The 25144-nt window shown below is 37.2% G+C and overlaps 1 protein-coding gene across 1 annotated transcript in view; it reads left to right on the forward strand.

The window, feature by feature from the left end:
- Positions 1 to 25144, forward strand: part of LOC133517631 (uncharacterized) — a 394272-nt gene that overhangs the window by 18927 nt on the left and 350201 nt on the right. The window contains exon 2 of the mRNA XM_061850980.1: positions 24255 to 24279. Within this exon, the coding sequence (XP_061706964.1) occupies positions 24255 to 24279 (25 nt within the window). The remainder of the gene's footprint in view (positions 1 to 24254; positions 24280 to 25144) is intronic.

The raw sequence follows: 25144 nt of genomic DNA on the forward strand, positions 1-25144 counted from the left end.
AAAATAAAATTCAATAATACTAGTACCTAAGCATCATAAGGCACTGGTATAAAACCCTAAAAACGTGCTTATGGAGGAAGGGGAGCGTCTCAAAAGAAAGAATATTAATATATCTCTCAGTTATTCCAACGCGTTGGTAGATAGGTAGGGTAATACGCTTGAAGCTCATGGAGTGAGCCAGCACTTTTTGCTGAACGAAACCAAAAATTGCTCGGCATTCAAAGCTTTTGAGCGTAATGTTGAACAGAAGGAATGACGATAGAAAGTTATTTTTAACCAATTTCAAGTTTTAAAAGAGGTTGACATTTTGTTAGAGGCACACCTACTCAGTGCTTTTTTATTTTTATGGTAACTCGTGCATTTTGTCTTTGAAATCGAAGTCACAGCTATCTCTCTAAGAGTCACTTGCACCTTCCGACTAACCCGGGGTGATGTGAATTTTATTCCTGTGTGGTGAGCGTTCCGCCTGAACACTTAGCGAGCTTCACCAAGGAGGAGTTTTGGCCGAAGAGTGTCAAGTTCTGACGGTTCCGCGGCCGGCTCCCTGACACTGCGGGGTTGCGAACTGCATCGCAGTCAGAATTGTGTGTGATTTTATAATAATATAGAATTACATTCTTTCATTCTTTACCCGGTTAAACCGTCCTTTACAGTGTCAACTTGTACTAGTAATAATGGTAATTCCAGTTTTAACCAGTTAACTCAGTGTCAAATTGTACTGGTAACCATGGTAACTTCAGGTTTGACCGTTAAACCCGGGTTAGTGGGATGGTGCAAGTGGTGCTAAGCAGTCGACCAACGGTGTCACAACCCGGTGCTTTGAGGGACACCCGCGGTCAGTTCACACCACGTGGAAACAGTATCCTCGACTGTGACCCGCTGGCGCCTTCCAAATAGGTAATCACGAAACCCAGAAATAGTTAAGGGGGACAGATTGTAATTACGTAGGATAGCAAGAAGTACATCAAAATCCACGGAGTTGAATGCACTGCTAAAATCTAAAAGTACCAAAGCCGTTAGCTTTTTTTCCTCTATATTTTATAATTTATGAGTTTATGAGTGAATATGACTTTGTTAATTTATTACTGAATGACTCTGAAATGGATAATTTAATGTAACCGGATTCGCATTTTTTTTGGCGTATTTTCAAAATATTTACAAAGTTATTAGGTTATTACTGTTTGATTTGGTCACTCATATTACTTGAATAGAATAACCGCAAATAATATTACTTATTTTTGAGTTTCAAGATATTTAACCAAGAGGAAGATGCAAAATACAGTAACATAAAGGACGTGTTTTTGGATAATCGCTTATAAATTAATGTTGGTAACCAAAACAAGGTAAGTACCTACCTTCTACAAGTATGAAACAATAGCTAAGTCTTTGGATACGAACTGGCTTAAGTACGAGAGATAAAGAATGTGCAAATCCTATATATTAGACACAGGAATATTATTAAAGAATCTAGTTTTTAACTAGTGGTTCCGTGAGCTGTAGACCTCGCGAGCAAAGCTAAAAACTGAAAAATTGTATGAATCCGCCACCATTTTGAGAAATTTCCAAAAACTGAATCAACAAAAAAAACATCGAATCTGCATCAAAAATTTCACGAGAATCGGTTGAGAATTGCGACCTCAAGAGAACGAAAGCAGTTTGCCCAAGCTGAAACGGAGACCTTCGCTTCACTCGGTCAATGACAATGGCTAATCCTTATTGTCAATTTCAAGCCCTTTGATTAAAAAAATCAAATCAGTAGTGGAATCCCGCTGGCACATTTAATACAGCTATTATTCATAGCCATATTAAGTTAATGTGATTTCTCATACAGCGGGGCACCCGGTAGGGATGATGTTGACACTGCATTGTTGCATTGTGTGCAGATGTTTTATTAGCTTTATAACTACCTATGCTCTTTTTTAACCAGTGCACATTGTTTTTACTAACATGTAGTTAGATATAATTAAGCAAGCTACCAATAAGAAGTTTGACATGTGTCAATTTTTAATTTACGAGTAAGTAGCAGAATTTAATTTAGTTTCATTTGTTGTGTGTGTGTAGCTTGCCATTAATGTACGATTCCCACCGATCGGCTGGAATTGGTCCGCTCCGGAGCGCATTTTCAATTTGCCTATACATTATGTATGGCAGAAGCTATGCAGAAGCGATAGAATCCATCCGGAGCCGTCCGAGTCCGCGAGCAGCCGACCGACTTGTAGTCGTACAAATGTGAAAAGCGCTCCGACTCAGCTCGCCCGTTCGGCAGGAATCGTACTTTAAAATTCTACTATTTCTTTAAAAGAAAATGAATAGCCAAGTTATGTTTTAGTTTTGAAACATTAATAATTAAAAAAAAAACTTTGGAAATTATAATACCTCGTAAAACCTAAGCAGTTTTTTCTTTTGTTAACTTGGAACCCTTCGTTCCTCAATATAAGATAGGAATAAATTGTGGAATGGGTATAATAAATTGTGCACAATAATGGGGTCTCAGAAAATTATACGCAATATAAGGTGCTAACCGTGTGCTAACAAAGTAGATACCGATATTTTAGGATATGGCACTTTACATTAATACAATTAACTTTAAATATAAATTAAGAAAACTTTTAATATATTTTCTTTGTTTTCATTTACCGAAAAAATAATAATATATAATTCTATCTAAAAATAGTCACATGTGCATTTAACTGAAAAGATGTTTAACACTTTCTGTCATGTCAACGATTGTCTTAACTGTGATTATCAATGTATCATTTGATTTATCAACGTGACGTGGCCAGGAAGTTCTAGAATCTGTTCAGTGATGTCTCATTTAATTACCTCATTAACAGGGTTTTCATGTAGCAATTTATTTTCAGATTTTCTAAAAAAAGTCTATAATGTTTCATACTTAAATATACTCCACGGGCCGAGTATTATCAGTTGTAAAATATTGGTAACAAATTTTTTAGCACCTTATTTATACCTATATACATACACATTTTCATAAAAGTACATAAATACATACAGGACTTACTCTTAAGCAGAAGTTAAAACAAAGTCAAACAGCAAACTTCCAACGTCCAAGATCGACACAGTGTTTCTTTCTGGAAATGGGCCAGTGTCTTTTCCATCGATCGGGTTAGACAATAGCTTGGGCACAATAGTTCTGAATGGCACGCGATGTAGATTAGGCATGCCCGCGGGGTTCACTGTTATCGACTCACTAGATTAACATCGCTTTACTTTTGCTTTATGATCTTTGTGCAGGGAAATGATAATGATATTTTACTATGCCTAAATTAGGAGCGTAAGGAGTTGATATCACACGGTTTTCATATTCTGAATGGGCTTAGTATATCTTATCAGATCATGTGATTTGGAGTTCCGATTGTTCCGAGTGTGACCTACATGGTTTAAATTTAAGAATTCAATTGCGATCAGAATTGGTTGCGGGGAAGTTGTGATTATTAAAAAGCCTTGATAATTGTATTAATAAAGTGTGTCTACTGGTTGGCAAGATGCAATAACAACAACAAATAGTAGATCAAGCACAATAAAGATACAAATCTTCTTTATTGCACAAACTCAAAATAAATTGACAAGGAAACACACATAATACATAAAGACAGAGGTAAACAAAAGGCGGCCTTATCGCTAAAGAGCGATGTCTTCTAGACAACCTTAAGATTTTAACAAACTTGCAACAAAACATTTAAAAATAAGTGCATTGTTTACATCCACTTGTAACCGCAAGTGAGTGGCAGCGGCAATTGCCGGCCGGGAGCTAAATGTCCAAATAAGAAAGTTCCCTATTGTAATAGGGAATTACTTTACCACATCTTTAAGCCGCCATTTTATGTCTTGAGACCCGACTGATGAACAAGGGATGTATGTTCTATACGTTTTTTTACACGAATAATATTTATCAATCAGGCATTCTTTGACCTGTTTAAACGTACTTATCATTACTCACTACTAAACCTATTACTCTTTGGTAGGTACTCTAACATTATTTCAATCAAGGAATATCAAATCGTACTATCTCTAAATACCAAACTACAATCCTTCTCCGCAATTAAACGTATTATATACGTTATGTGCTTGGCTAGTAACACGCCATCCTAAATGGAACAAAGCAGTTATGTTATAGTTGGTAACAACAACCGAATTATCGCGTCAACACCCACATACATCCATCTAATTACCGCAAACATCAATATAATGTAATTAATCCGGCCATTACCAAGTCCGCTATTATCATGCACTCTGATATGATAGAGCTACTGTTCTAATAATGACATCTACATTGTGTTGCGATGTCTTATTTGTCGACAATGCCATCCTTTATGTAGCAAACAATCGCGTTGCTGATGAATTTCGGTCTATGTCTTTGTACTAGCCCTGGGAGGGAGGCCTGGTGGACAATACAATGGAACAAAAGTTGCTCAATAGCAGCGCAAGCACCTAATACCCTAGCCCTCCCTCCATTGTTTCGGTTAATGTTCGACTTTTATGGATATTTTCAATGGATCGCTATAATCTGGAGAATGAAGTTGCGAACTTGTCTATAAGTATTATCGCCGCGTACTTAATGAAGCGTCCGCGAATATGTTTCCCATTGTTCGTTTTTCATCCATTCACCCCGCGTGACTATTTATCGTTTCTTCGTCACATATCTCCTCTGAATATTGTTACAGTGGTTTTGTTTTCAATACGCTACAAACTGAGATTGAATCAATTCATAACGAGCGTCGCGTCGCGTCTTGCTAGACGTGCATTGAAGTTGGTCGTTCCGTTCCACGCAGGCTAGATTATGGCACGGCTACAATAGTGAATAGTACAGATACCTCATAATGCAGTTTGCCTCTGTTGAAAGCCCGCCACACTTCCCTGGATCGGATTTTCCCCGATAATCGTGACAAAAGAACTTTGCCGCGGACTCGCGTGCGGTATTCTATGGAGCGACGCATGCGGTCTCTATTCATATCACCACGGATGGAAAAGTTATCGCTTGACGCTGTTTATTCGATCACAAAGGATTAAAGGATAAACATACTCGTAGTGCTGCGGATGTTGAATGCTTTTCATAAAATACATTGAAAAGCTATTCAAAACTTTGAGATTTAAGGTCTGATAAATTTGACATTTTTAAATTCAAATCACAGTTAGCAACTGGAAAATCTCTCTTACAGCTCTAACTCGGGTCAACATAATCGTTTTTTTTATCAAATCACAAATCGATATAGACGCCTGCATTTTTATATGTTCGTAGTAAATCTTTCCGTTTTGCTGTTGAGTGGCCTAGAGGTAAGAGCATACTACTTGCAATCCGGAGGTCGCGGGCTCAAAAGACGGCTCGTGACCAATGAGTTTTTCGGAACTTATGTACGAAATACCATTAAATATCAAATGTTGCTTTTCGGTGCGGGAAAGCATCGCATCGTGAGGAAACCGGATGAATCCCAATAAGGCCTAGTTTACCCTCTGGGTTGGAAGGGAAGATGGCAGTCGCTTTCGTAAAAACTAGTGACTCTGCCAATTCTTGGGATTAGTTGGCAATGGGATTCCAGGCTCCAAGAGCCGTGGTAAAATGCCGGGACAACGCGAGGAAGATGATGAGTAAGTAAATCTTTCCGTTTTGATTCAGACTACTTTTGCAAATTATATTACCGACTCATCTAATTGGTTTTTGTATTTTCCGATAAGAATATTAATTGTAGGTAAGGTATGTACCAATGTACAGACTAACAAGAAAATATCGATACCTTTTATTCTGAATCTTGAACGTATCTTCGGCTTCCGCGTCAAAGACATCGAAATTTCCATCACCCACACGCTATTTTTAACTCCGTATCAGCGCACAAAGAGGGCACAAAGTTGCCCCGACATAAAGGGCCCGCACGAGCCGAGGTGACCAGTGAATGCGCGCGCTCGAGCGGCAGGATTGCAGTCCTCCATTGTCATGCCGAAACCATTACACATTAGGAAACTACGGCTAGACCGCCTTTGAATAAGAATAAAGTTCTACGTAACTATAAGGAGAGGATTATTTTGAATTGAATGCTTAAAACGAACTGCGGTTGGTAGATGTCTGTGAAAATTATTGGCTATGTATTACTATATAAAACTTTAATGTATCTTTTACAGCTGTTGGAATTTCGCGTATAAATAAATATATAAATACACATTATCGGGAGATTTTTAAACCTTCAGGCCAATTCAGGGATAACATAAAATCTGTTTTGTATTATTTTTGCCACTTGTTCTAATTCGTTCGTAAAATAAAAAAAATAAGTACTCATATCTTGTAATAATAATATCTAAGTAGGCATATCATAACTTCTTCAAGCTATGTGTTGATGGGTACTAAGGAAATGCAATACAATTTGTTATAGGTTTTTTAAAGGAGGTTCTTTCTAAATGTTTAAATTTTTATTTCTTACTAATTCTACCATTAATAAAACTTCAGTTCAAATACTAGCGTTCAGGTATTTATTTGGATATTTTTTGTGAAATTCTTGTTGATGTCTGACTTGTAACTAATGCAAATTTTATGGTCTTTTGCCAAAAGTAAATTAAACTCGATTATTAATTAAGTACATATTTTACGACCGGTATGTATTTTTAAGATTTCGAGCATTTGTGTGTAGTATATTGCATATTTTCGTTGTTTTTAATTTTTTTTTATTTTACTTTGTTACATATTGCAATTTAATGGATGACTGTCATTGGCCTTCTTTTATGTAAGCATTTCTATGTTAAGTTATATTTAGGGCTGTTATTATCCTAAATACCAATAAAATAAATAAATATATTCAGACGTGCACTGACATTAATCCGATATTCGAATACATTTCGCTCAAATTTGTCCGCACAAGTATAAGTGGACGCGAGACGCCCGCGCGAATGGCAGCTAACTGATATGATTCAAATAATGTCACCAATATCATTCTAATATCGGTTAGATCTCAGTGCACGTCCGAATTGGCCTGATAGTTGTGATAAAACGAAGTTTTTCCATAGTCTCTTAGTCAGTTTAGTGGGTTGTTGTTAGAACATGGTATGTACTACAAGCAATGATTTTATATAACTATAAATAGGTTATACACGTACTTGAGGAGCACAAAAATACTTCCATATTTATTTCTATACCTACGAAGAAATCTGTTATTTTTTTAAATTATTGCGTTCTATCTATTTTTGTCAACAAGTGTGACATAAGCATAAGCTTCTCCCTTTCTCTTTCGGTGTGCGGGAGCTCGTTAGGACGTCCACATTTCTCGCTTACCCAGCGGCGACTAAAGGTAACTTGTACAATTTTTCACAAGGTAAGCGCTTTAATTTTAGAATAGAATAGAGTATCATTACTACTACTACTACTATTTCAGTTTAAGTACACAGTTGTACAGTAAATACAGAGAAAAAGCAACAAAAAAAATCTTAAAACTTAAAACTAACTTGTACACTGTAACTACACTGAAAAAGGTAAACACTCAGCATAATGCCAGGTCCTACTGGAGTAGTACCGAACGCTGGTCTTCCGTGAACACCCGTAGGGAGCGTAATTGCGCACCTGTAGCGAGCGTAATTTTGGAACGCCTATAACAATTGTGATTGTGAGTTATAAATCATTAGGCGGGTCCACACAGCTAGAGCGAGTATACGCACGAGGCAATGTCCTCGCGCACAAAACGGCTAGTGTAGACGTGCCTCGACCGAGGCGGCGCGGTCGTATGTTCGCTCTGTTTGGACCCGCCTATTGACTACAAGCCGAAACAAGCCCCAGTCATATGTCTCGGTATACGTATGGGCTAACGTCAGCGTCATTCGCATTTAATTCAGAAGACAACACCAGTAGTCAGTTCAGTACCATGTAAGAGCCACTGACTGCACTACCGAGGGCGAAGCTTTCGAAATGAAGTGCAGAGCAAACACTCAATTTGCGTTGGACACATTTTAGGGGACAAACAAGGGACGTATCCGGTTACACATTTTTGTAACATTTTCCTTCTTGACAATAGAAAAGGTAGAGTTTCTAATACAATGCGGGGATAAAATCATAACTCTGTTACGACGTGGGTATTGTGTTACTAGGTACTTGAGCTTAATGTAGCTTTTTCTTTCCAAAGATAGGTAGGTATTTAGGTAGTTTTGCCCCATTGTGATTTTGGGAGGTGTTACCTGAAGAATGAGGTATAAATCCATAGATAATACTTGTACTGGTTGCAACTAAAACTAAAAGCAATAGATGTTTGTAGTCTAGGTTTTTTGTTTTATGCAAATCCTTATATTATCTACAGGTTATCATTAAGTATATATTTTTTTCACTGAGCACCAGCCAAAATATAATTTAACGTAAAATATTTTTTTACATAGGTTAGATAATTAATGCCTTAATGCTAAACCTTAACAAAATTAAAACTACAACCTAATTTAAGTTTTACGTTTTACTGTTTAAGTTTTGTTGTCCAAGTTTAGTTTGTTTCAAGTGTTTTTTTGAAAATTGGTGGTATTCACTGGAATACTGATACAAAATGTCAATAATTTTATACTAAATGTTCATTTCCATCCAAATAACCCGAAATCAATAAATCACACAAATCCAAAAGGCAACAACGCTTGAGCTATGCGGCGTAGAAGATTAATGTGATGGGGAAACAATTATGATCGTGTCGACAGGACGACTCGATGACCCAGTGGCGAGATAAGGGTTCGATAGATATGTGACATAATAATGTAACTGATACGGGTAGGCTCGGGCATGCCATGTGTTGTGACAATTAGCACATAGGGTAAAATAATTTGGTACCTAATCAGTGTTTGAAAAATTTACCTGCAAAAATTGCGAGGCGTGACGCCAATGTGTTCTGATTCGGATGAAACATCTAAACAAGAACCATTTTAAATTGAATATGGCCGGTTTTTTATAGTTGCAAGTTCATGAGTTCTTAGGATTTCCAGAAATTAGATGATTCTTGATGATGTGATTAGATGATGATGTCTTGGGGAAACTATTATGACCGTGTCGACAGGACGATTAGATTATCCAGTGGCGAGATAAGGGTTCGATAGATATGTGATATAAGAATGTTACTGATACGAGTGACAATAATTGATTGGCAATCAGTGTTTGAAAGATTTACCTGCCAAAATTGCGAGCGGTCACGACATTATAAATTAAGTATTAGGGCATTTTTATGGTTGTAAGTACAGTAATAAAAACAAAAATAGTTAATATGGATTTCTGCAAAGTTCAGTTTTATTAGGTTCAGTTCTTGAGATTCCTATAATATGTTGATCATGATAATTATGATAGTGGCGTGACGATTTAAAGACCCAATACTGGGTCGATTGAAAGATATATGATATGTGACATTCAGTGTGTGTGTGCACGCTCCCGCGTATCCATATGTGCCTGTGTGCTTGGGTTGTGTGTGTGTATCGTGAACTGGGCACGTAGGCGTACCTATATCACAAAACAAATTCACACCGTCTTTTAAATTTTAACCGACCACAGGTTTTGAACTCCCACTTCCTAACCACTCGGCTACCGCAGTTTCTAATTGAGGACTAATAATAGTCTAAGCATAATATCTATCTAAATACATATAATGTCACATTATTACATAAGCATTGTTCGGTGGAGAATAGGAAAATCTGTCAACACGGGAACAATGGGGTAACATGGATCGGGAATTAGCAGTCATTGTGTCGCGGGCTCATTAGACTACATTACTGTTGCATGAACTTGGCGGTAACTTAAGGGCGTTTTGGAGATGAGTCCGTGTCTGTTGAACATAATTGAGGTTTTTACAATAACAAAAGAATAATCTTTCACTTTCTATGATACAGCTCGCGAATATGCTGGCAAATCCAGGGTGCCACATGCGCGTTACCGACCCTGTCGGGATATACGTGTTATGCGTAGAGTCCGGGCGACTTCAAACATTTTAAAAATAATCTTTAATAGAAAAAACTGACTTCACAGTCGGTCAACAGTTTGATTTGTCATTTAAATTATTTACAATACATGCGTTCGAGTGCTGATAAAATAAATATTTTGCGTTGGGCGAAATATTTTAGACTGGCAAGTCTCCCGAGATCCTACCGCGAACCACGTTAGACGTGCTACCTCCCTATCACGCTTACGTACGAATTTACAAGTGCGACAGAGAGGCAACACGTCGAACGTGGTTCGCGGTAGGCCTCCTGGACTCCTCGTACAGATTCATCACTCAACTCTCAGATTATATCTGTCAAATAGTCCTGACACGAAATCTGTAGTTATATCATTATAATCTGTCCTTTTTCGAAAAATACTGCTCGTTTGACAACGTTGGTAAAATATCTAAACGTTTTCTAATTTAGATGAATAAAAGTTAGGGCGTGAACAAGAACGTTTTGCAAAAACTGAATAAAGAGGCATTCAGATTTTTAAAATGTGTTATCGATCTAATATTTCATTCCTTAAAGATTGCTCTCGCATTAAATAAGCGTGATCGATATGCAGAGGCGTCTACGCGACAACGCGACTACGCGATTATCGCAAGTTCGCGCGAATTTTACTCGCGCGAACGCGCGATCAGACATATTGACGACGCCAGAGGCTATTATTTAATTCAAGTGTTAATATATACCTAATATTTCATTCCTTACAGATTGCTCTCGCACTAAATAAGCGTGATCGATATGTAGAGGCGTCGTCCTAATACAACGCGACTACGCGATTATCGCGAATTTCACTCGCGCGAACGCGCGATCAAACATATTGACGACGCCAGAGGCTATTATTTAAATCAAGTGTTAATATATACCTAATATTTCATTCCTTACAGATTGCTCTCGCACTAAATAAGCGTGATCGATATGTAGAGGCGTCGTCCTAATACAACGCGACTACGCGATTATCGCGAATTTCACTCGCGCGAACGCGCGATCAAACATATTGACGACGCCAGAGGCTATTATTTAAATCAAGTGTTAATATATGCCTAATATTTCATTCCTTACAGATTGCTCTCGCACTAAATAAGCGTGATCGATATGTAGAGGCGTCGTCCTAATACAACGCGACTACGCGATTATCGAGAATTTCACTCGCGCGAACGCGCGATCAAACATATTGACGACGCCAGAGGCTATCATTTACATCAAGTTTAGAATATAACTAATTAACATTTTTAGAGTTCCGTACCAAAAAGGTCCAAACGTATGGTGCGACTCTGTCCGTCCGTCACATTGCTAAATATCTCGAAAAGTACTTAAGCTATCGATTTGAAATTTGGAATAGTAATGAACAACGCTAACCCAGACATATTGGAAGTGTATAATAAAATTCTCAATATAAAGAGGGGGCAACATTTCAAAGTCTAGTTACTAGGGCAAGTGGGGTATCATTTGAAAGAGCTCAAATTGAACATTATAAAACATTTATTTTTATTTTTTCATAGTGAAAATAATTTACTTATGAAGGATAAAAATACCATCCCCCCTTGTCTCCGAAGTTTACGAATAAAAAATTATGATTTTTTTACTTAATAATAACATTATCATAAAGATTACAAGAAAAATAAAGATCAGACCTCTATCTTGATAAAAAAAAAACTAATTAACAAAAAACATTTTTTAATTTAATTTGTAATTTAATCCCGTTTGCGGGTGTTTATTATAGATGAAAATCCTATGAGATTACACTAAAGGCTCCATCTTCCAAATAAAACAAAAATTATTTAAATCGGTTCACATGATAAATAATTATCCCTGAAAAACCAACATACATACAGATCGCACAAATTAGTTAGCCAATTCGCCAATAGATGGTGCTGTACACAATTATGCTAATAGTATACTTCTGGTCAAGTCTTTCGTGATTATAGTTACATGAGAAAATTGAAAGTTTGTACGGAACCCTCGGTGCGCGAGGTATACGACCGGTTTGACGACCGGTTTGGCCTAGTGGGTAGTGACCCTGCCTACGAAGCTGATGGTCCCGGGTTCAAATCCTGGTAAGGGCATTTATTCGTGTGATGAGCATGGATATTTGTTCCTGAGTCATGGATGTTTTCTATGTATTTAAGTATTTATAAATATTTATATATTATATATATCGTTGTCTAAGTACCCTCAACACAAGCCCTAATGGGCTTACTGTGGGACTTAGTCAATTTGTGTAATAATGTCCTATAATATTTATTATTTTATTTATTATTATTTATTATACGAACTCGCACTTGACCGGTTTTTTTATCGCAATGCTGCTGCTGAATTTTGAGTTTTTCGGAACCAACCCATGAACTCACTTGCCTCTGGTACCTCAAAGTTACTCAGCTACTATACTTTGGCAAGCCATCTTTGTCAGTAGAAAAAGGCAGCAAAATAGTAAATTTGAAAAATGTAGCACGAAGAATCGATGTCCCATACAAATTTTGAATTCGCGCCTTTTTCTACTTACAAGGTTGGTGTGCCAAAGTCACCACTGTTCAGTACCCCTAGTGTAACTTTGATCGACATCATAACGTGACGAACGCGTTTGCGTTAAGTCTCATTTTGTATAGGATTTTGAGGTTCCAAAACGTCCCGCTTGGCGCGCTCTTTCGAAATCCAATACAAAATGAGACTAAACGCAAACGCGTACGTCACGTTTGGAAATCGAATTTATTTACACTAGGGGTACAGTTACTACACTGTACCGCACTTCCTACCTTATGCAATGTAACACTTCACTTGATATCTTAATACTCATTCATTCTGAAACCAATTTTTTCTTGTAAGGGGCTGTAGAAATATCTAAATAGCGTGAAGTAGCCGACTGAACAGCGACATCTACTGTGAAATTGGGCAACTATAAAAAATAAACATACTACATTTAACTTATTACTTAGCCAAAAAAAAAATCAAAATAATCAAGCCTTCTCAAATAAGGCAGTCTAACACTATCGCAGCAACCGCGTACGGCTACGGTGTCCGAACAAGAAAGCGCAATGGAGGCATAATGCATGTGTATTATGGAGCTGTCTCGCTTGCACATCGTTGCACCGACACATCTAGTTGCGGTGCCAGTATGATAAACATCTTATTTTGACATAAATTTGATGCTTTTGACTGAACTTATTTCACGTTGTTACGTACAAAGGTGAAATGAGCAGCTCGTCAGCCAGACAACTCTATTGTGTCAAAGACAAATAATATAGCAACTGTGTCCTCTCATGAACCATCGGCTTTCCATTATATGACTACATCATTTGTTTTCATACAACGTTGACTGAAATTGTGATCCATCACGAGTTGAATAGCACAGCACTGAATAGTTGGGTAGACGCGACCAACCTAGAAAGAGCTTTTAGAATTCTGCTGAAAACTCCTTTAACGCCTACGCTCTTTCAAATTAAAAGGAGGGGAGGGGGTCTAAGTATAGTGGTGGTATAGACTATTGTTGTTGCGCCGTATTTGAGTGCGAATTGTCACAGGCAGTCGGACGATTTCATCAATCGCTTATTATTCAGCTTCTAACAAATGAATGATGAGTCATTTGCATTTATAGTTTTCTACAGAGCTGAGAAATTGTTGCCTTGTTCTGTTTGACTTTAGTCAACATAATCTTTGGACTCATTTCTTCTTCTCAGTCTATACCCAAAAGAGAGGTATGGGCAATCTGAATGTCATCTTGCTTTGTATTATAGGGTACAGCGGATGTCATTCCAGATTCTAGAGCCAAACCCAACTGGGGAAGTACCATATAGAAAACCGCAGCCTACACTAGACCCTACTCATAGTGTTGTGTAAAAGAGTATATTCCTATTACCACCTTTGACGAGATTCGATCAGGATCATTAATTTTGCAGGCAGGACCAAACAGGGCATAAAAAGACGTGGAATGAAGGTAAAAGTGTTTTACCGAGAATTAAACTCCTACACGACGCAATTTTGGCTCCCCTATCGAGACATATCGATGTTTTCATTAGATTCGGCAGTTTGGCTGAGCACAGTGGCTGATATCGAGCTCGCATTGTCGAGGTGACATCTGAAAGCATTGTGCCAACAGTACAATCGCGCCATTACCGGCTCCAGCCGGCGCCATTGTGACAGTGTTGCCATATCGCTATCAAGATCAAACGCCATCTATTGTCCGACTCCGGAGACTATTGTGAAAAAATCTTTTTCATTTCGGCGCGGGTTAGATAGTTCGTAGGTTTGGGTAAATTTGTATACTTAATCAATTCTTTTTTATTTTCGACAGGTTAAAATTTTGATTAATCTATATTAGATCTACATTTTTAATTCACGTTGAATAATCAGCTAGAGATACCACTAAAGTGCAGAAATTATGTATGTATACAATACACGACCTTAACATTATGATAAAAATCTTGATGGAAAACCATTAAGATGCGATGAACATTAATAAAAGGCGTACAATATTTACATATTTTTCAAGCCGGCCATTAGGTAGTAGGTCTACTGAAATAACCCTTTAACTGATGTAAGTTATGATTTCATCTTTCAAACACCAAAAGATTGCTATACAAGAGTTGAAGTCACGCACACAACAACAAAATCATGTAATGATAGCGAGATTTTGAAATTATACTTTGGCCCAGTACTGTCTCATTTCAAACATAGAGATAATCATACTGTCTTTATCTTACGCTTGTACTAGCACCCAAAAGAAATGGATGAGTATAGTTTTCCTGGTTCTTACTGACTGACAAGTTGTGTTTGCCAGATTATAGTATTCTTTTTTCGTACAGTACCCCTAGTGTAAATAAATTCGATTTTGAAACGTGACGTACGCGTTTGCGTTTAGTCTCATTTTGTATTGGATTTAGAAAGAGCGCGCCAAGCGGGACGTTTTGGAAACTCAAAATCCTATACAAAATGAGACTTAACGCAAACGCGTTCGTCACGTTATGATGTCGATAAAATTTACACTAGGGGTACAGATATCAAAAAGTTTCTTCAAGGTTTTTAGTTTTTTTGTTTAATATCGTTCGTTTAAGTCACATTCACCCATTCATTCATGCAATACTGTTTTTGCGATTAGTACTCTGTGTAGCTGTGTGTGTAATTATTCGCTTATACAAGCTTAGATATTATCCTAGGATATATCGTTTTGGTCATTTAAAGCTTATCTCACGAAAACTGAAGGCCAAGGTGGCTTTTGTAGTAATAGTTTGTGAAAAAAACGCTCTAGTTGAATGTTGGTAGAAGTTTGAATACTTTGAATTTTACTAGCTACCATAATGTTGAAAATAATGTACATACATCTTAACTGGCACATATACGAGCAATAAAAATGTCAGTATGAGAAGAGCCTATTCACTTCAATAAATAATTTAACTAAATCGCCTCGCTCACGTAGCATCTCGTAGCGCTGTCTACGAAGCTCTACGAACAAGGTCAATGACCTCTTTATAATATAAGCTTAATGTGTGGTATGACACTATTATACAAAGCTATATACACATATAAGCATCATTACTTATCACTTAAGGCGTATTCTGATTGTAATACCTAACAGTTTCCGATTTCGATCTGGATTTGTCAGATGCGGGCCGGCTAAACTCGAAAAATATGTTTTCACCACACCAACTAGTAAAGGTCCTCTTGATTGTTCAAAAACTAATGAGAAAGTTGCATTTTATCCACATGTGGGGCAAAATAATGATGCAAATTTTGAGTTATTTCTTTATGTAAGCTGGTAGAATTGACTTTTAAATGATGATTTTGAAAGATATTTTTTTATTACGACCTTTTAGATTTGATTTTTTTGGTATCTCATGGTTAGAATTTTCCTCGCATTGGTGTGGTGAAAAAATTTGTGTTTCACTCTGAGGCAAAGTTTATTTAACCCTCGTGCCTTGAAACCCTCGCAACGCTCAAAATTCCACTTCTCGAACCACTCGTTACGCTCGTGGTTCAATTTTGGGATCTTTCGCTTGCTCGGGTATCAATATTAGTACGAACGGTTAAATAACAACTTTGCCCCCTTGTAAAACAAATAACTATTGTCACTCCTCCGAAAGTATATGATGATGCAAATTATTGTATGGAGCTCTCAACATACATCATTACGACCACTTGTTGGAGTGCGATTGAGCTTAAATGTGACATACATATGAATTGGAGATGTATTGTGATGGTAAATTAGTAATAACAATTAGATAAAATGTTAGTTATAGTATCTGCCCGATTCGAAGAATGATCAAGACACGTTTAAGATCTATTTTTTTTTCCCTGGCTTTCCCCTCTTGTGTTTTGGCAGGAGGGATTTTGCCAATGACGACGTTTTAAGACGTACATAGCACGATAAGCATGTTCGGTGTATGATAAATTTTGGTTTGGTAAAAGGACTTATGGTAGGTACCTAAAACAAAAAACATTTATTGTTATGGACATCACAGACAACACAGGACATGTACAGTTTATTAGAAAAAGAGCGGGAAAGGTAACAGTTTTGACAATTAGAAGGCATACCAACATAAGGAGAGATAAGAAATGGACAATAGACATAAGATGATTTTACTAGAAAATGTAGAGCCGTTAAAGTTTTATATTATTTTCTTGTATGTGTTTAAGAAGAATTCTAGTGATGGGAGGATCCATGAGAACTAGAAGCGTTTGAAAATTGATAGGCCGCGGGATATTATTCGGTAATGCATCATATAACGAGCGGTTAAGTCTGTTGCAAGAAAAGAAAATGTGATCCGAAGTTCCTTCGTCAAGACCGCACTCGCATAAAGAGCTGTCCCGCACCCTAATTTTTGCGAGGAATACAGACGTGACCCAAACGGAGTTTAAGATCTTGGAAATATCTTTAAAAGATCGATAACTAAACGACATGTCAAAATTGACGTTTATTTCGATTCCGCTGTGATCCCAATAAGATGTATCTACGATGTTTCTAACGTCAAAGTGACATTGGTTGCCCTAATCAAGCTGCTTCTGTCAATTATACCTACGACATACAAACGATATCTAAATGAGAACTTATCTAAGCCAGAACTTATCGTTATCGTATCACATTCTTCGAATCGGGCCGTTTAATTTATTTACGGATAACTGACAGTATTCCACGTTATTGCGTTACCACTTGTCAGTTAGCTTTGTCTAAAAAAAACATTGAAGACCTGATTCTCACAGATCCTGGCGGTTTGGTTTCTTTCAACTTGGAATCACTAGATTCCCTAGCATATTAGCAAAACTTGTATTTCATAAATTTTAGTGATTGTACACTTTTGTTTTTGTATGTCATTCATTCATCGTTACTTTTGTTCTACCTATACTAATTTACTGGTTCAAAGGTTAAGTGAAACAGATCCCATATAGGGATAAGTCAGCCTTTGTTGTATTTAATTTACTCTGTAACTGTGTTTCTCGTGTTTTTATTTATATGTACAATAAAGTATATACATAGTATTACATACATACAATAAATACATACAATCTTGATGCTAAATAAATGTCCCAAATATTTGTATGAAAATGGTAGTTTCCACTAAGTCACGCATATACAAGTTTTTTTTTTCAATTTTTAAATGTGACGGAACCACGTAAAACGGAACGGACATTTTGGGACATCCTTTTTTAATGGTAGGATGCTGATGTTGATGTGTCGATTTTGAGTGGAATGAGCCCAAGAATGTCCAAATTTGGTAGAATCAAGTTGTCAATAAGTATTTATTTTAGAAAACGCCCATGCCACGCCGTGCAGGTTATGAATTTAATCTGAATTTGTTATAGATAATGATCTGCCAGTACCTAAAATGTCAGTTTCTGGTTGAACAAATGGCCTAACAAAAAATTAGGTAGGTATGAATAACAATGATTTAAACTTTCACGATTTTTACATATAATTAACTTATAGAAGCCATTGAAATAAAAAAAACATTGCAATTTCAATCGGGACGAGGGTTTGGGGATCTCATACACATGGAATCCAGTCATTAGTATATGTAACAGAAACGAATATCGACAGTCGAAAAATCGAATATCGTTAGTGTTGTGTGTCGACCAAAGAGTAGTATAATATATATGTATGTATAGGACAGTGTCGACAGAGTAACATCCCTAGTTCGCAAAACGTTCAAGTTATTTATTAAATTATTTATTAAGACGAAGTGCGGGTAGTTTGCGTGGCTAGAAGATATTGGTTTCAACATTAGCCAGTCTTCTCCGAGACTACGGGGACAACGCCGTCCTCGAACGTGGGAAGTAAATTTAAAAAGAATACGCGATTAAGTCCCGTTTCTATAAGTTAATAAATGCATGAATTGGGTGCTCTGCGATTAAACAAAGAAAAGTTTGGGTTTTTTAAAATCATCTCGATGAGTAGTATAGATAAAAGCGCAATCCACGATATTATTGTATACCACATTATCTAACCTGCGGGTACAAAGAGTTAATCACGTGATTAACCCGCGCGATTGGAAGAGACGGAAATTGACATTATTGCGCTATCACGTAGACGAGTGCAACCATCATAAAATCGGACCATGCTAAGTTTTCATGCCAAGTGCTACAAATATGGAGCTAATAAAGACAAGTATATATGTATTCTTATTGCCAATATTGTGCAAACTTAGCGTGGTCCGAGTCAATTCGTACTGTTAATGAAATACGGTTATAGTAAACATCCCTATAATGGAACAGGCACCAGTAATGCGATGGTATAGACAAATCCCGTATGTTGCGACTGCAACTTAATATTATATAAAAATCAATGCAGTAGCTAAACGCAGCCGTCGGGTTCGGCTAGTATTCGGAGGCTTTTTAAAAGCACCAATAGGAGTGCTCCACATAATCTGTATCGCGGCCAATTGGAAGCATTTAAATCTAAACCTTTTGTACTGATCAAATCAAATATGACAAATCACTCTTTCATCATCCTCCATACTATCAACACCTATTTTCTACATTGAACCGTTTTGGCAAGAACCCTTGTAAACCAGTACCTTTGGGAAAATTATACTTCACTTCATTATAAATCGAAGTTTTATTTAAGTCGTCGATATCCTGACCTGCACGGCGGCTACACCGTAAAACAAGTATTTACAATCAGTTTTTAATCGCTGGCAACATTTTACCATAAACAAGAGCCAAAGAGCTACTTAAGTTTAATTTTTCATTGATGTTTGTTAGTTTGAATATTAATTGCGCCATACATCCCATGACTGGAGCAAAAAACCATAGTTTTAATTGGTTAATAATATTGAAAGCTATTGAAGTAGCTTTCATTAAATACATAGCAAACATAAAGGACGAGTTGGACATTCAAGTTTTAAAGCATAAAGCGGTAAATTTGGAGTATACAATACATACAATAAATACATGTCGGTGAATTTTTTCTTAAATGTCCCATGATTGGCGCCGTTAACATAACACTAATTTAAAGCTACAGGCATGCACGGTCAAGGATGACTTCGCGACATTGCCAGCCCCGGTCAAGCCTTTGTTCCATCTCACAATGACTGGTTAATGAGATCTGATCCATCCATAGATTGGACAAAAGGTCCTCCCACCCTTATTTTATTAATTAATTCGTTACAATGGAGCCGAACCTGTGCTTTGTGCAACTATCCTATTGTTTGCATCTATCTATCGTCACTATCCCGTTATGCAAAATGGTAGACAATGGATGTCGGTATTAACAGGAGTTTGCCAAAAAGGAAGTTTAGATGTATATATCCTGGTAATGTCCCGGTATTAATAAATGATTTCTAATATGTATTAAAAAAAAATTTAGAGCTCGGACAACGGATCTGAAATGTATGGGAAGGTCCGCGGATCTTGATCCAAATCCGGATAATTTCATACATTTCAGAGCCCCTAGTGTAAATTTATTCGATTTCGAAACGTGACGTACGCGTTTGCGTTAAGTCTCATTTAGTATGGGATTAAGAGACAGCGTGCCAAGCGGAACGTTTTGACGAACGAAACTCAAAATGAGCATTGGTGTTTCAGACATTTGGGAGGCGTGATTGGAGCCGAAGACAACACGTCGAGTCCCTTTTGACAAATTATGAAATACTGACAAGTAATGGGTTACACTGAACGGTTGCTGCCCTTGCCCGTATCATGGGATGCACGCAGAGTGCTGAGAGTTGGTGGAATATAAAATATAGAATCAATTAACTTAAGTAGGCTATAAGGTGAAAGTGACGATTTAAATGGACTTGGATTGGACTATGTGATAAAAAATCGAACGCCTGCCTAATAAAACGATGGTCGGATAGCTTAGAGGTCCAAGGCGTTAGCCGCGAAAGCTAAAGACGACGGCTCGAATCCGCTATTAGAGGGCTTATATTATATTGTAGTTTGGGTGATTATCCGCAACTCGACTGGCGCCTATTTTGCGTGATGGGGGGTAGGCTGGTTCTGCTAGCCTAACTCCTGAAGGAATTCTATGAAACGTTTGATGTTGAGTAGGAGTTAGGTCGCAGGACTCCTCGATTGACGAAGTCCTCTTCGTGGAGGTCTCTCGGGGATCCGAGGCTTGGTCACTTTTTCTTTGGTATATGACATCTATTTTAGTTTAAAACGGTATCCAATTGTATTTCCGGCACTATCCGCTCTTATTATAATATTTAATTATGCAAATTAAGCATGTTAGATTATCGAAAATGTTTTACAAGTTTTCTTTTAATTATAGTGGCACGGACATTTGAAAAGCCTCAACCCTATCGCGGCTAACACAATTAATGAAAGCTCGCGCTGGACAGAAGGGTCCTTTGTCCACTTTATTCATATGCTAACTCCAACCAACTCCTATTTTAGCGGAGAGCACTTCATTGTGCTCGAAAAACAATAGAAATTGCACGACATGTCTGCCGTTGCTGTACAAACGAGTTTTTATGTAAAATTGAGATATTTATTATTGACATTACGTACTTACTTATGTGAGTTATGATTTTCCTTCCTTAATCCTTACTTAGTATTAATATGCGAAATTATTAACTCTGTCTGTCAGTCGGTCTTCACAGCCAATGTAGATGAATATAATAGCTAATGTAGCTTGAGGCCCCGAAAAGTAATCATCCTTATCCACGCAGACGAAGTCGTGGACAAAAGACAGTATTTCATTAATTTACGATATTACAATTAAAGAGGTTAATAGGTATTTGACGATAACCGTATGAGAACGTGCATAAATAAGAGCAAGAGATCAATTTGCCGCCAGTCCATTGCATTCGGTCCAAGTAATTACAACGGAGCGATTGCGATTTTGGCTATTTTAAACGCTAATATACACTGAATAAAAGTAAATGAATAGCTAATTTCGGGATTTACAACTACTCTATATACTATTGGCTCTATATATAGCTGTAGACCGCGCGATGAGCTTAAATAATCTAAATATAAAAAAAAAAACTTATTTCTTTGATTAAGTCCTTTATGTCAGTTTCCACTATTTTGAACAATTTCCAAAAGACGGAACGACAAACAAAAAAAACTATCTAGCTACCGAACCTGCTCACAAAATTGCTTTGGTTTAACTTCCCTAAGTATATTAATAACCTAACGACCACATTCCGGCCGTAATCTGCTAATAGGCGTTGCCAACTGAAATTTCCAACCGTTAAAGTCCAGCGAAGTCTTCCTTATTCTTTCTGTGAATAAACCTCAATACCTTCGGTGAAGGAAAACATCGTAAGGAAACCAGACTAATCCCAATAATGCCTAGTTTATTACCTTCTGAGTTGGAAGGTCAGATGGCTGTCGCTTTTGTAAAAACTAGTGCCTACGCCAATTCTCGGGATTAGTTGCCAAGCGGACCCCAGGCTCCCATGAGCCGTGGCAAGATGCCGGGACAGCGCGAGGACGATGAATGAATTTCAATACCTTAAATCACCCCAATTCGCGCTTTCATTCAGCCCCATAATCCCCAGAACCATAATCAAAACACTCGTACAAGAACTGAATTAAATCATACTCCGAGTCCGCTGCACAGCACGCCTGAAGGACTTTGAATGGCAATGGAGGCTGATTCTGATTCAATTTGTTACGGTTTTGATGTTGTGATAATAAGACCTTGACACGGCTCACAGTAAGACCATTTTAAACTTACATTTTGATTATAAAATGGTGTTCTTTTTTATATGATACCCGCGTGCATTTCGCTCCTACTTGGTCGTACACTCGTACTTACATGATTGGCTCAAGTGAGACGCATGGGCAAATGATAACAAAATGACATTATTGTATCGAAATAAAAGTTCGATTTGGCCTCATTGCATCTCAGACGCACAAATAAAAGTGAGCGATACCAATATAATGACACGATTTTATGACGCTCGCGCGCGAGGACCACTTATCGTGAGCGGTTGTCAATATCAAAACCTTTTAACATTGTTAAAACAGAATTGGATCCACGAAGCGCTCTGAATGGCTTCGCATGCGAACATATCAAAATTCAATCTTTTACTGCTATACAATCACAATATTAAAATTGAATTCGGTCGGTTATGATATTACTTGCCGTTCCTTTGATGCTAGGATGGATGCGGTTACATGACTTGCATTAGTTGCATTAAGGGATATTACCTTGCAGGCATTATTAAAATTTGATTCTGAAGAAGGATTAAATTTCGCAATGGCATTTCATGTTTAGTGTTTGGCGTTGCCTCCGTCGAATCCAGGAGGCGATAATGACATTTTATTGAAAAGCACATCTTTTACCCGAGGGCCGTTGTATTCCCATCGGTCCCCGCTCCACGTAACCGCTCTGCCGTACATGAGGCGAGGACACATGGGAAAGATTTATTTCAAAACACCTGTTCCTATCTATGCTCGGCGGGGACAAACAGGAATACACTCTAGGACCACGAAACTCACGTTTGGACTCAGGAGCACGCTCGCCAACCGCCATATATTTGTGGCGTATTATGAGCCCATCAACGTGCTCACTAGCGCCACTGGTAAATAATTGTGATCATTTAAATTTAACGATGTATTCAAAAGGTACCTAAATACAAAATACAGTACGTAGCGGCCTCCTTTTTTAAATATCTATCGTAACATTTAAATAATCTCAATTATTTACCAGCGGCGCTAGTGAGCACGTTGATGGGCTCTTAAGAAGAACTTAGAAACAAACTGACTCGATGCATACGTATAAAAAACAATTGTTACTAGCCGTGCGAAAAGGGGTCGGTAATGTTTAGCCAAGTTAATGAATGCCACGTGGCTTTACGCCCCGCAACAATACTTTGCCCTCACTATCTTGCAGAAATAATGTATGCAACTCTTACATTATATTGCCCTATTTCTTTGGTTATAACACCCCATATATCCTAACCACCAACGTGGAAGACCAAACGCTCCCTTTCCACCCTATTGCTCTATGCTTAAGGTTTAAATTAGCTTATTTATTATGGTTGGGTGCTTCGTCCCTATCACAAATGCCTCTTATGAAGTCACTGGTCAAATGAGGACGTCATCAGACGATACGTTTTATAAGAAAACTCCTTGAATTTTAAGGGCGGGCCCTTATTAGAGTTATTGGTTTGGTTTCATTGGTTTTGGTGATGTTAACAGACATGTTAATCATGTTTTTTTTAAATGAAATATTACTCTGAGCCAATTGACTATAACCATATTGATGAGGTAATTTTTATGGTAGTAGTTTGACTACCTAGTGTTTTGTACTTTTTATCTAGGTTTTTATATACACTGAATCTTTGTTACACAATCATTATAATCTGCACCTTCAACAAGTAGTCAGATATTATTACGGCATCCTACGTAGCCTAGTTGGTAATGACTGGTAAGGGAATTTATTTGGGTGCTTATCACAAATTTTTGTTCCAGCGTTATAGATGTTTTCTATGTATGTATATGAGTAAATATTCATGTATAACTATAGGTATATTATGTATCATCACAGGCCTTTGCGTCTATCCTCGTAAGGCCCAAGGTCCTACCTATAGGACTTATTCAGTTCGATTAAATTTAAATCATATTCAATTAGGACAGAGTTGCATTTGTTTTGTTTCGTGCAATTTTCAAACAAAATAAAATCAACTGTATTCCGTGCACTATAGGTTTAAATTCCAGTGGCAAATTTTGGATTTTTCATTTCTATGGCTGGGCCTTAAGAGGCTATTGCAGACGATTTTAGCATTGCTGTTTAGGCAACGGGTTTGGTGACTGTGGAGGCCGATGCGTGAGCGGCACGACCACCACATGAGCCTTAGCACTTAGCCTTAGTAAAATTGTCTTATAATATTTATTATTGTTGTAATGGCGAATACATGTTCATATTTTCTTTTCAGGATTAATAGCGTTTGAAGAGACCAGGTAAGTCAGATTTATGGCTTTGAAAACTGCATAATAATACAAGTCTAAAGGTAATATAATATTTTATTTACAATAGCAATATATATAATGGATTTATACAGAGGATTACTATAACTAGCTTAAATCTAAAGTAGCTGTGGCGATTATATTTTTAAAACATTGATTCCTTCTTTTAGCCGTATCCATTTTATCCAAGGCCGAACAGAGCAGCAATCTATACCGCCACCACGTCGGCTGAATTATTATCAACGAGATACCTAGATTGTACCTAGATCGTAATATTTTTATTTTATTTATTAAGTACAACCACATCGTATATATTACATATGTTACATCACAATAATTTTAAAGTACTTCAGCTGATATAATACGACAATTATGGAGTACATAGCGTTGTCCAAGTATGATATTGGGAACGAACGACATAAAAACTATGGGACATTAAATTTTATAACATTAAATTTGTAAGACTTAAAAACAATTAACTAATACAGGGTGATTTCTGGGTCGTGATTCAGAACCACTTTTTCTGAATCTATAAATGATTTACATTATCATACGGTAGTATTTGATTGAAAGATAATTAGTTTGATTTTTATTATTTTTCAAGTAAAATTAATATTATACGAAGTAATCATGGTCACCCTAAGACTTTTGACATACGCGACAAGACGTCACATTGACTAGGGTGACCAAACTGTATGCAAACATGTTTTTTTCTACTTGTCATCTGAAAATTAATCATAATTATTGGTGATAATAAATAATGAGCAACATCATTAGACTCATCTTTGAATTCTGTGTGATGTCTTGTTCTCTTGCTCCACGACCCCGAAATCACCCTGTATTATGTACATTATTTACA

The sequence above is a fragment of the Cydia pomonella genome, chromosome 5, assembly GCF_033807575.1.
Source record: "Cydia pomonella isolate Wapato2018A chromosome 5, ilCydPomo1, whole genome shotgun sequence".
In the NCBI taxonomy this organism is placed as follows: Eukaryota; Metazoa; Arthropoda; class Insecta; order Lepidoptera; family Tortricidae; genus Cydia; species Cydia pomonella.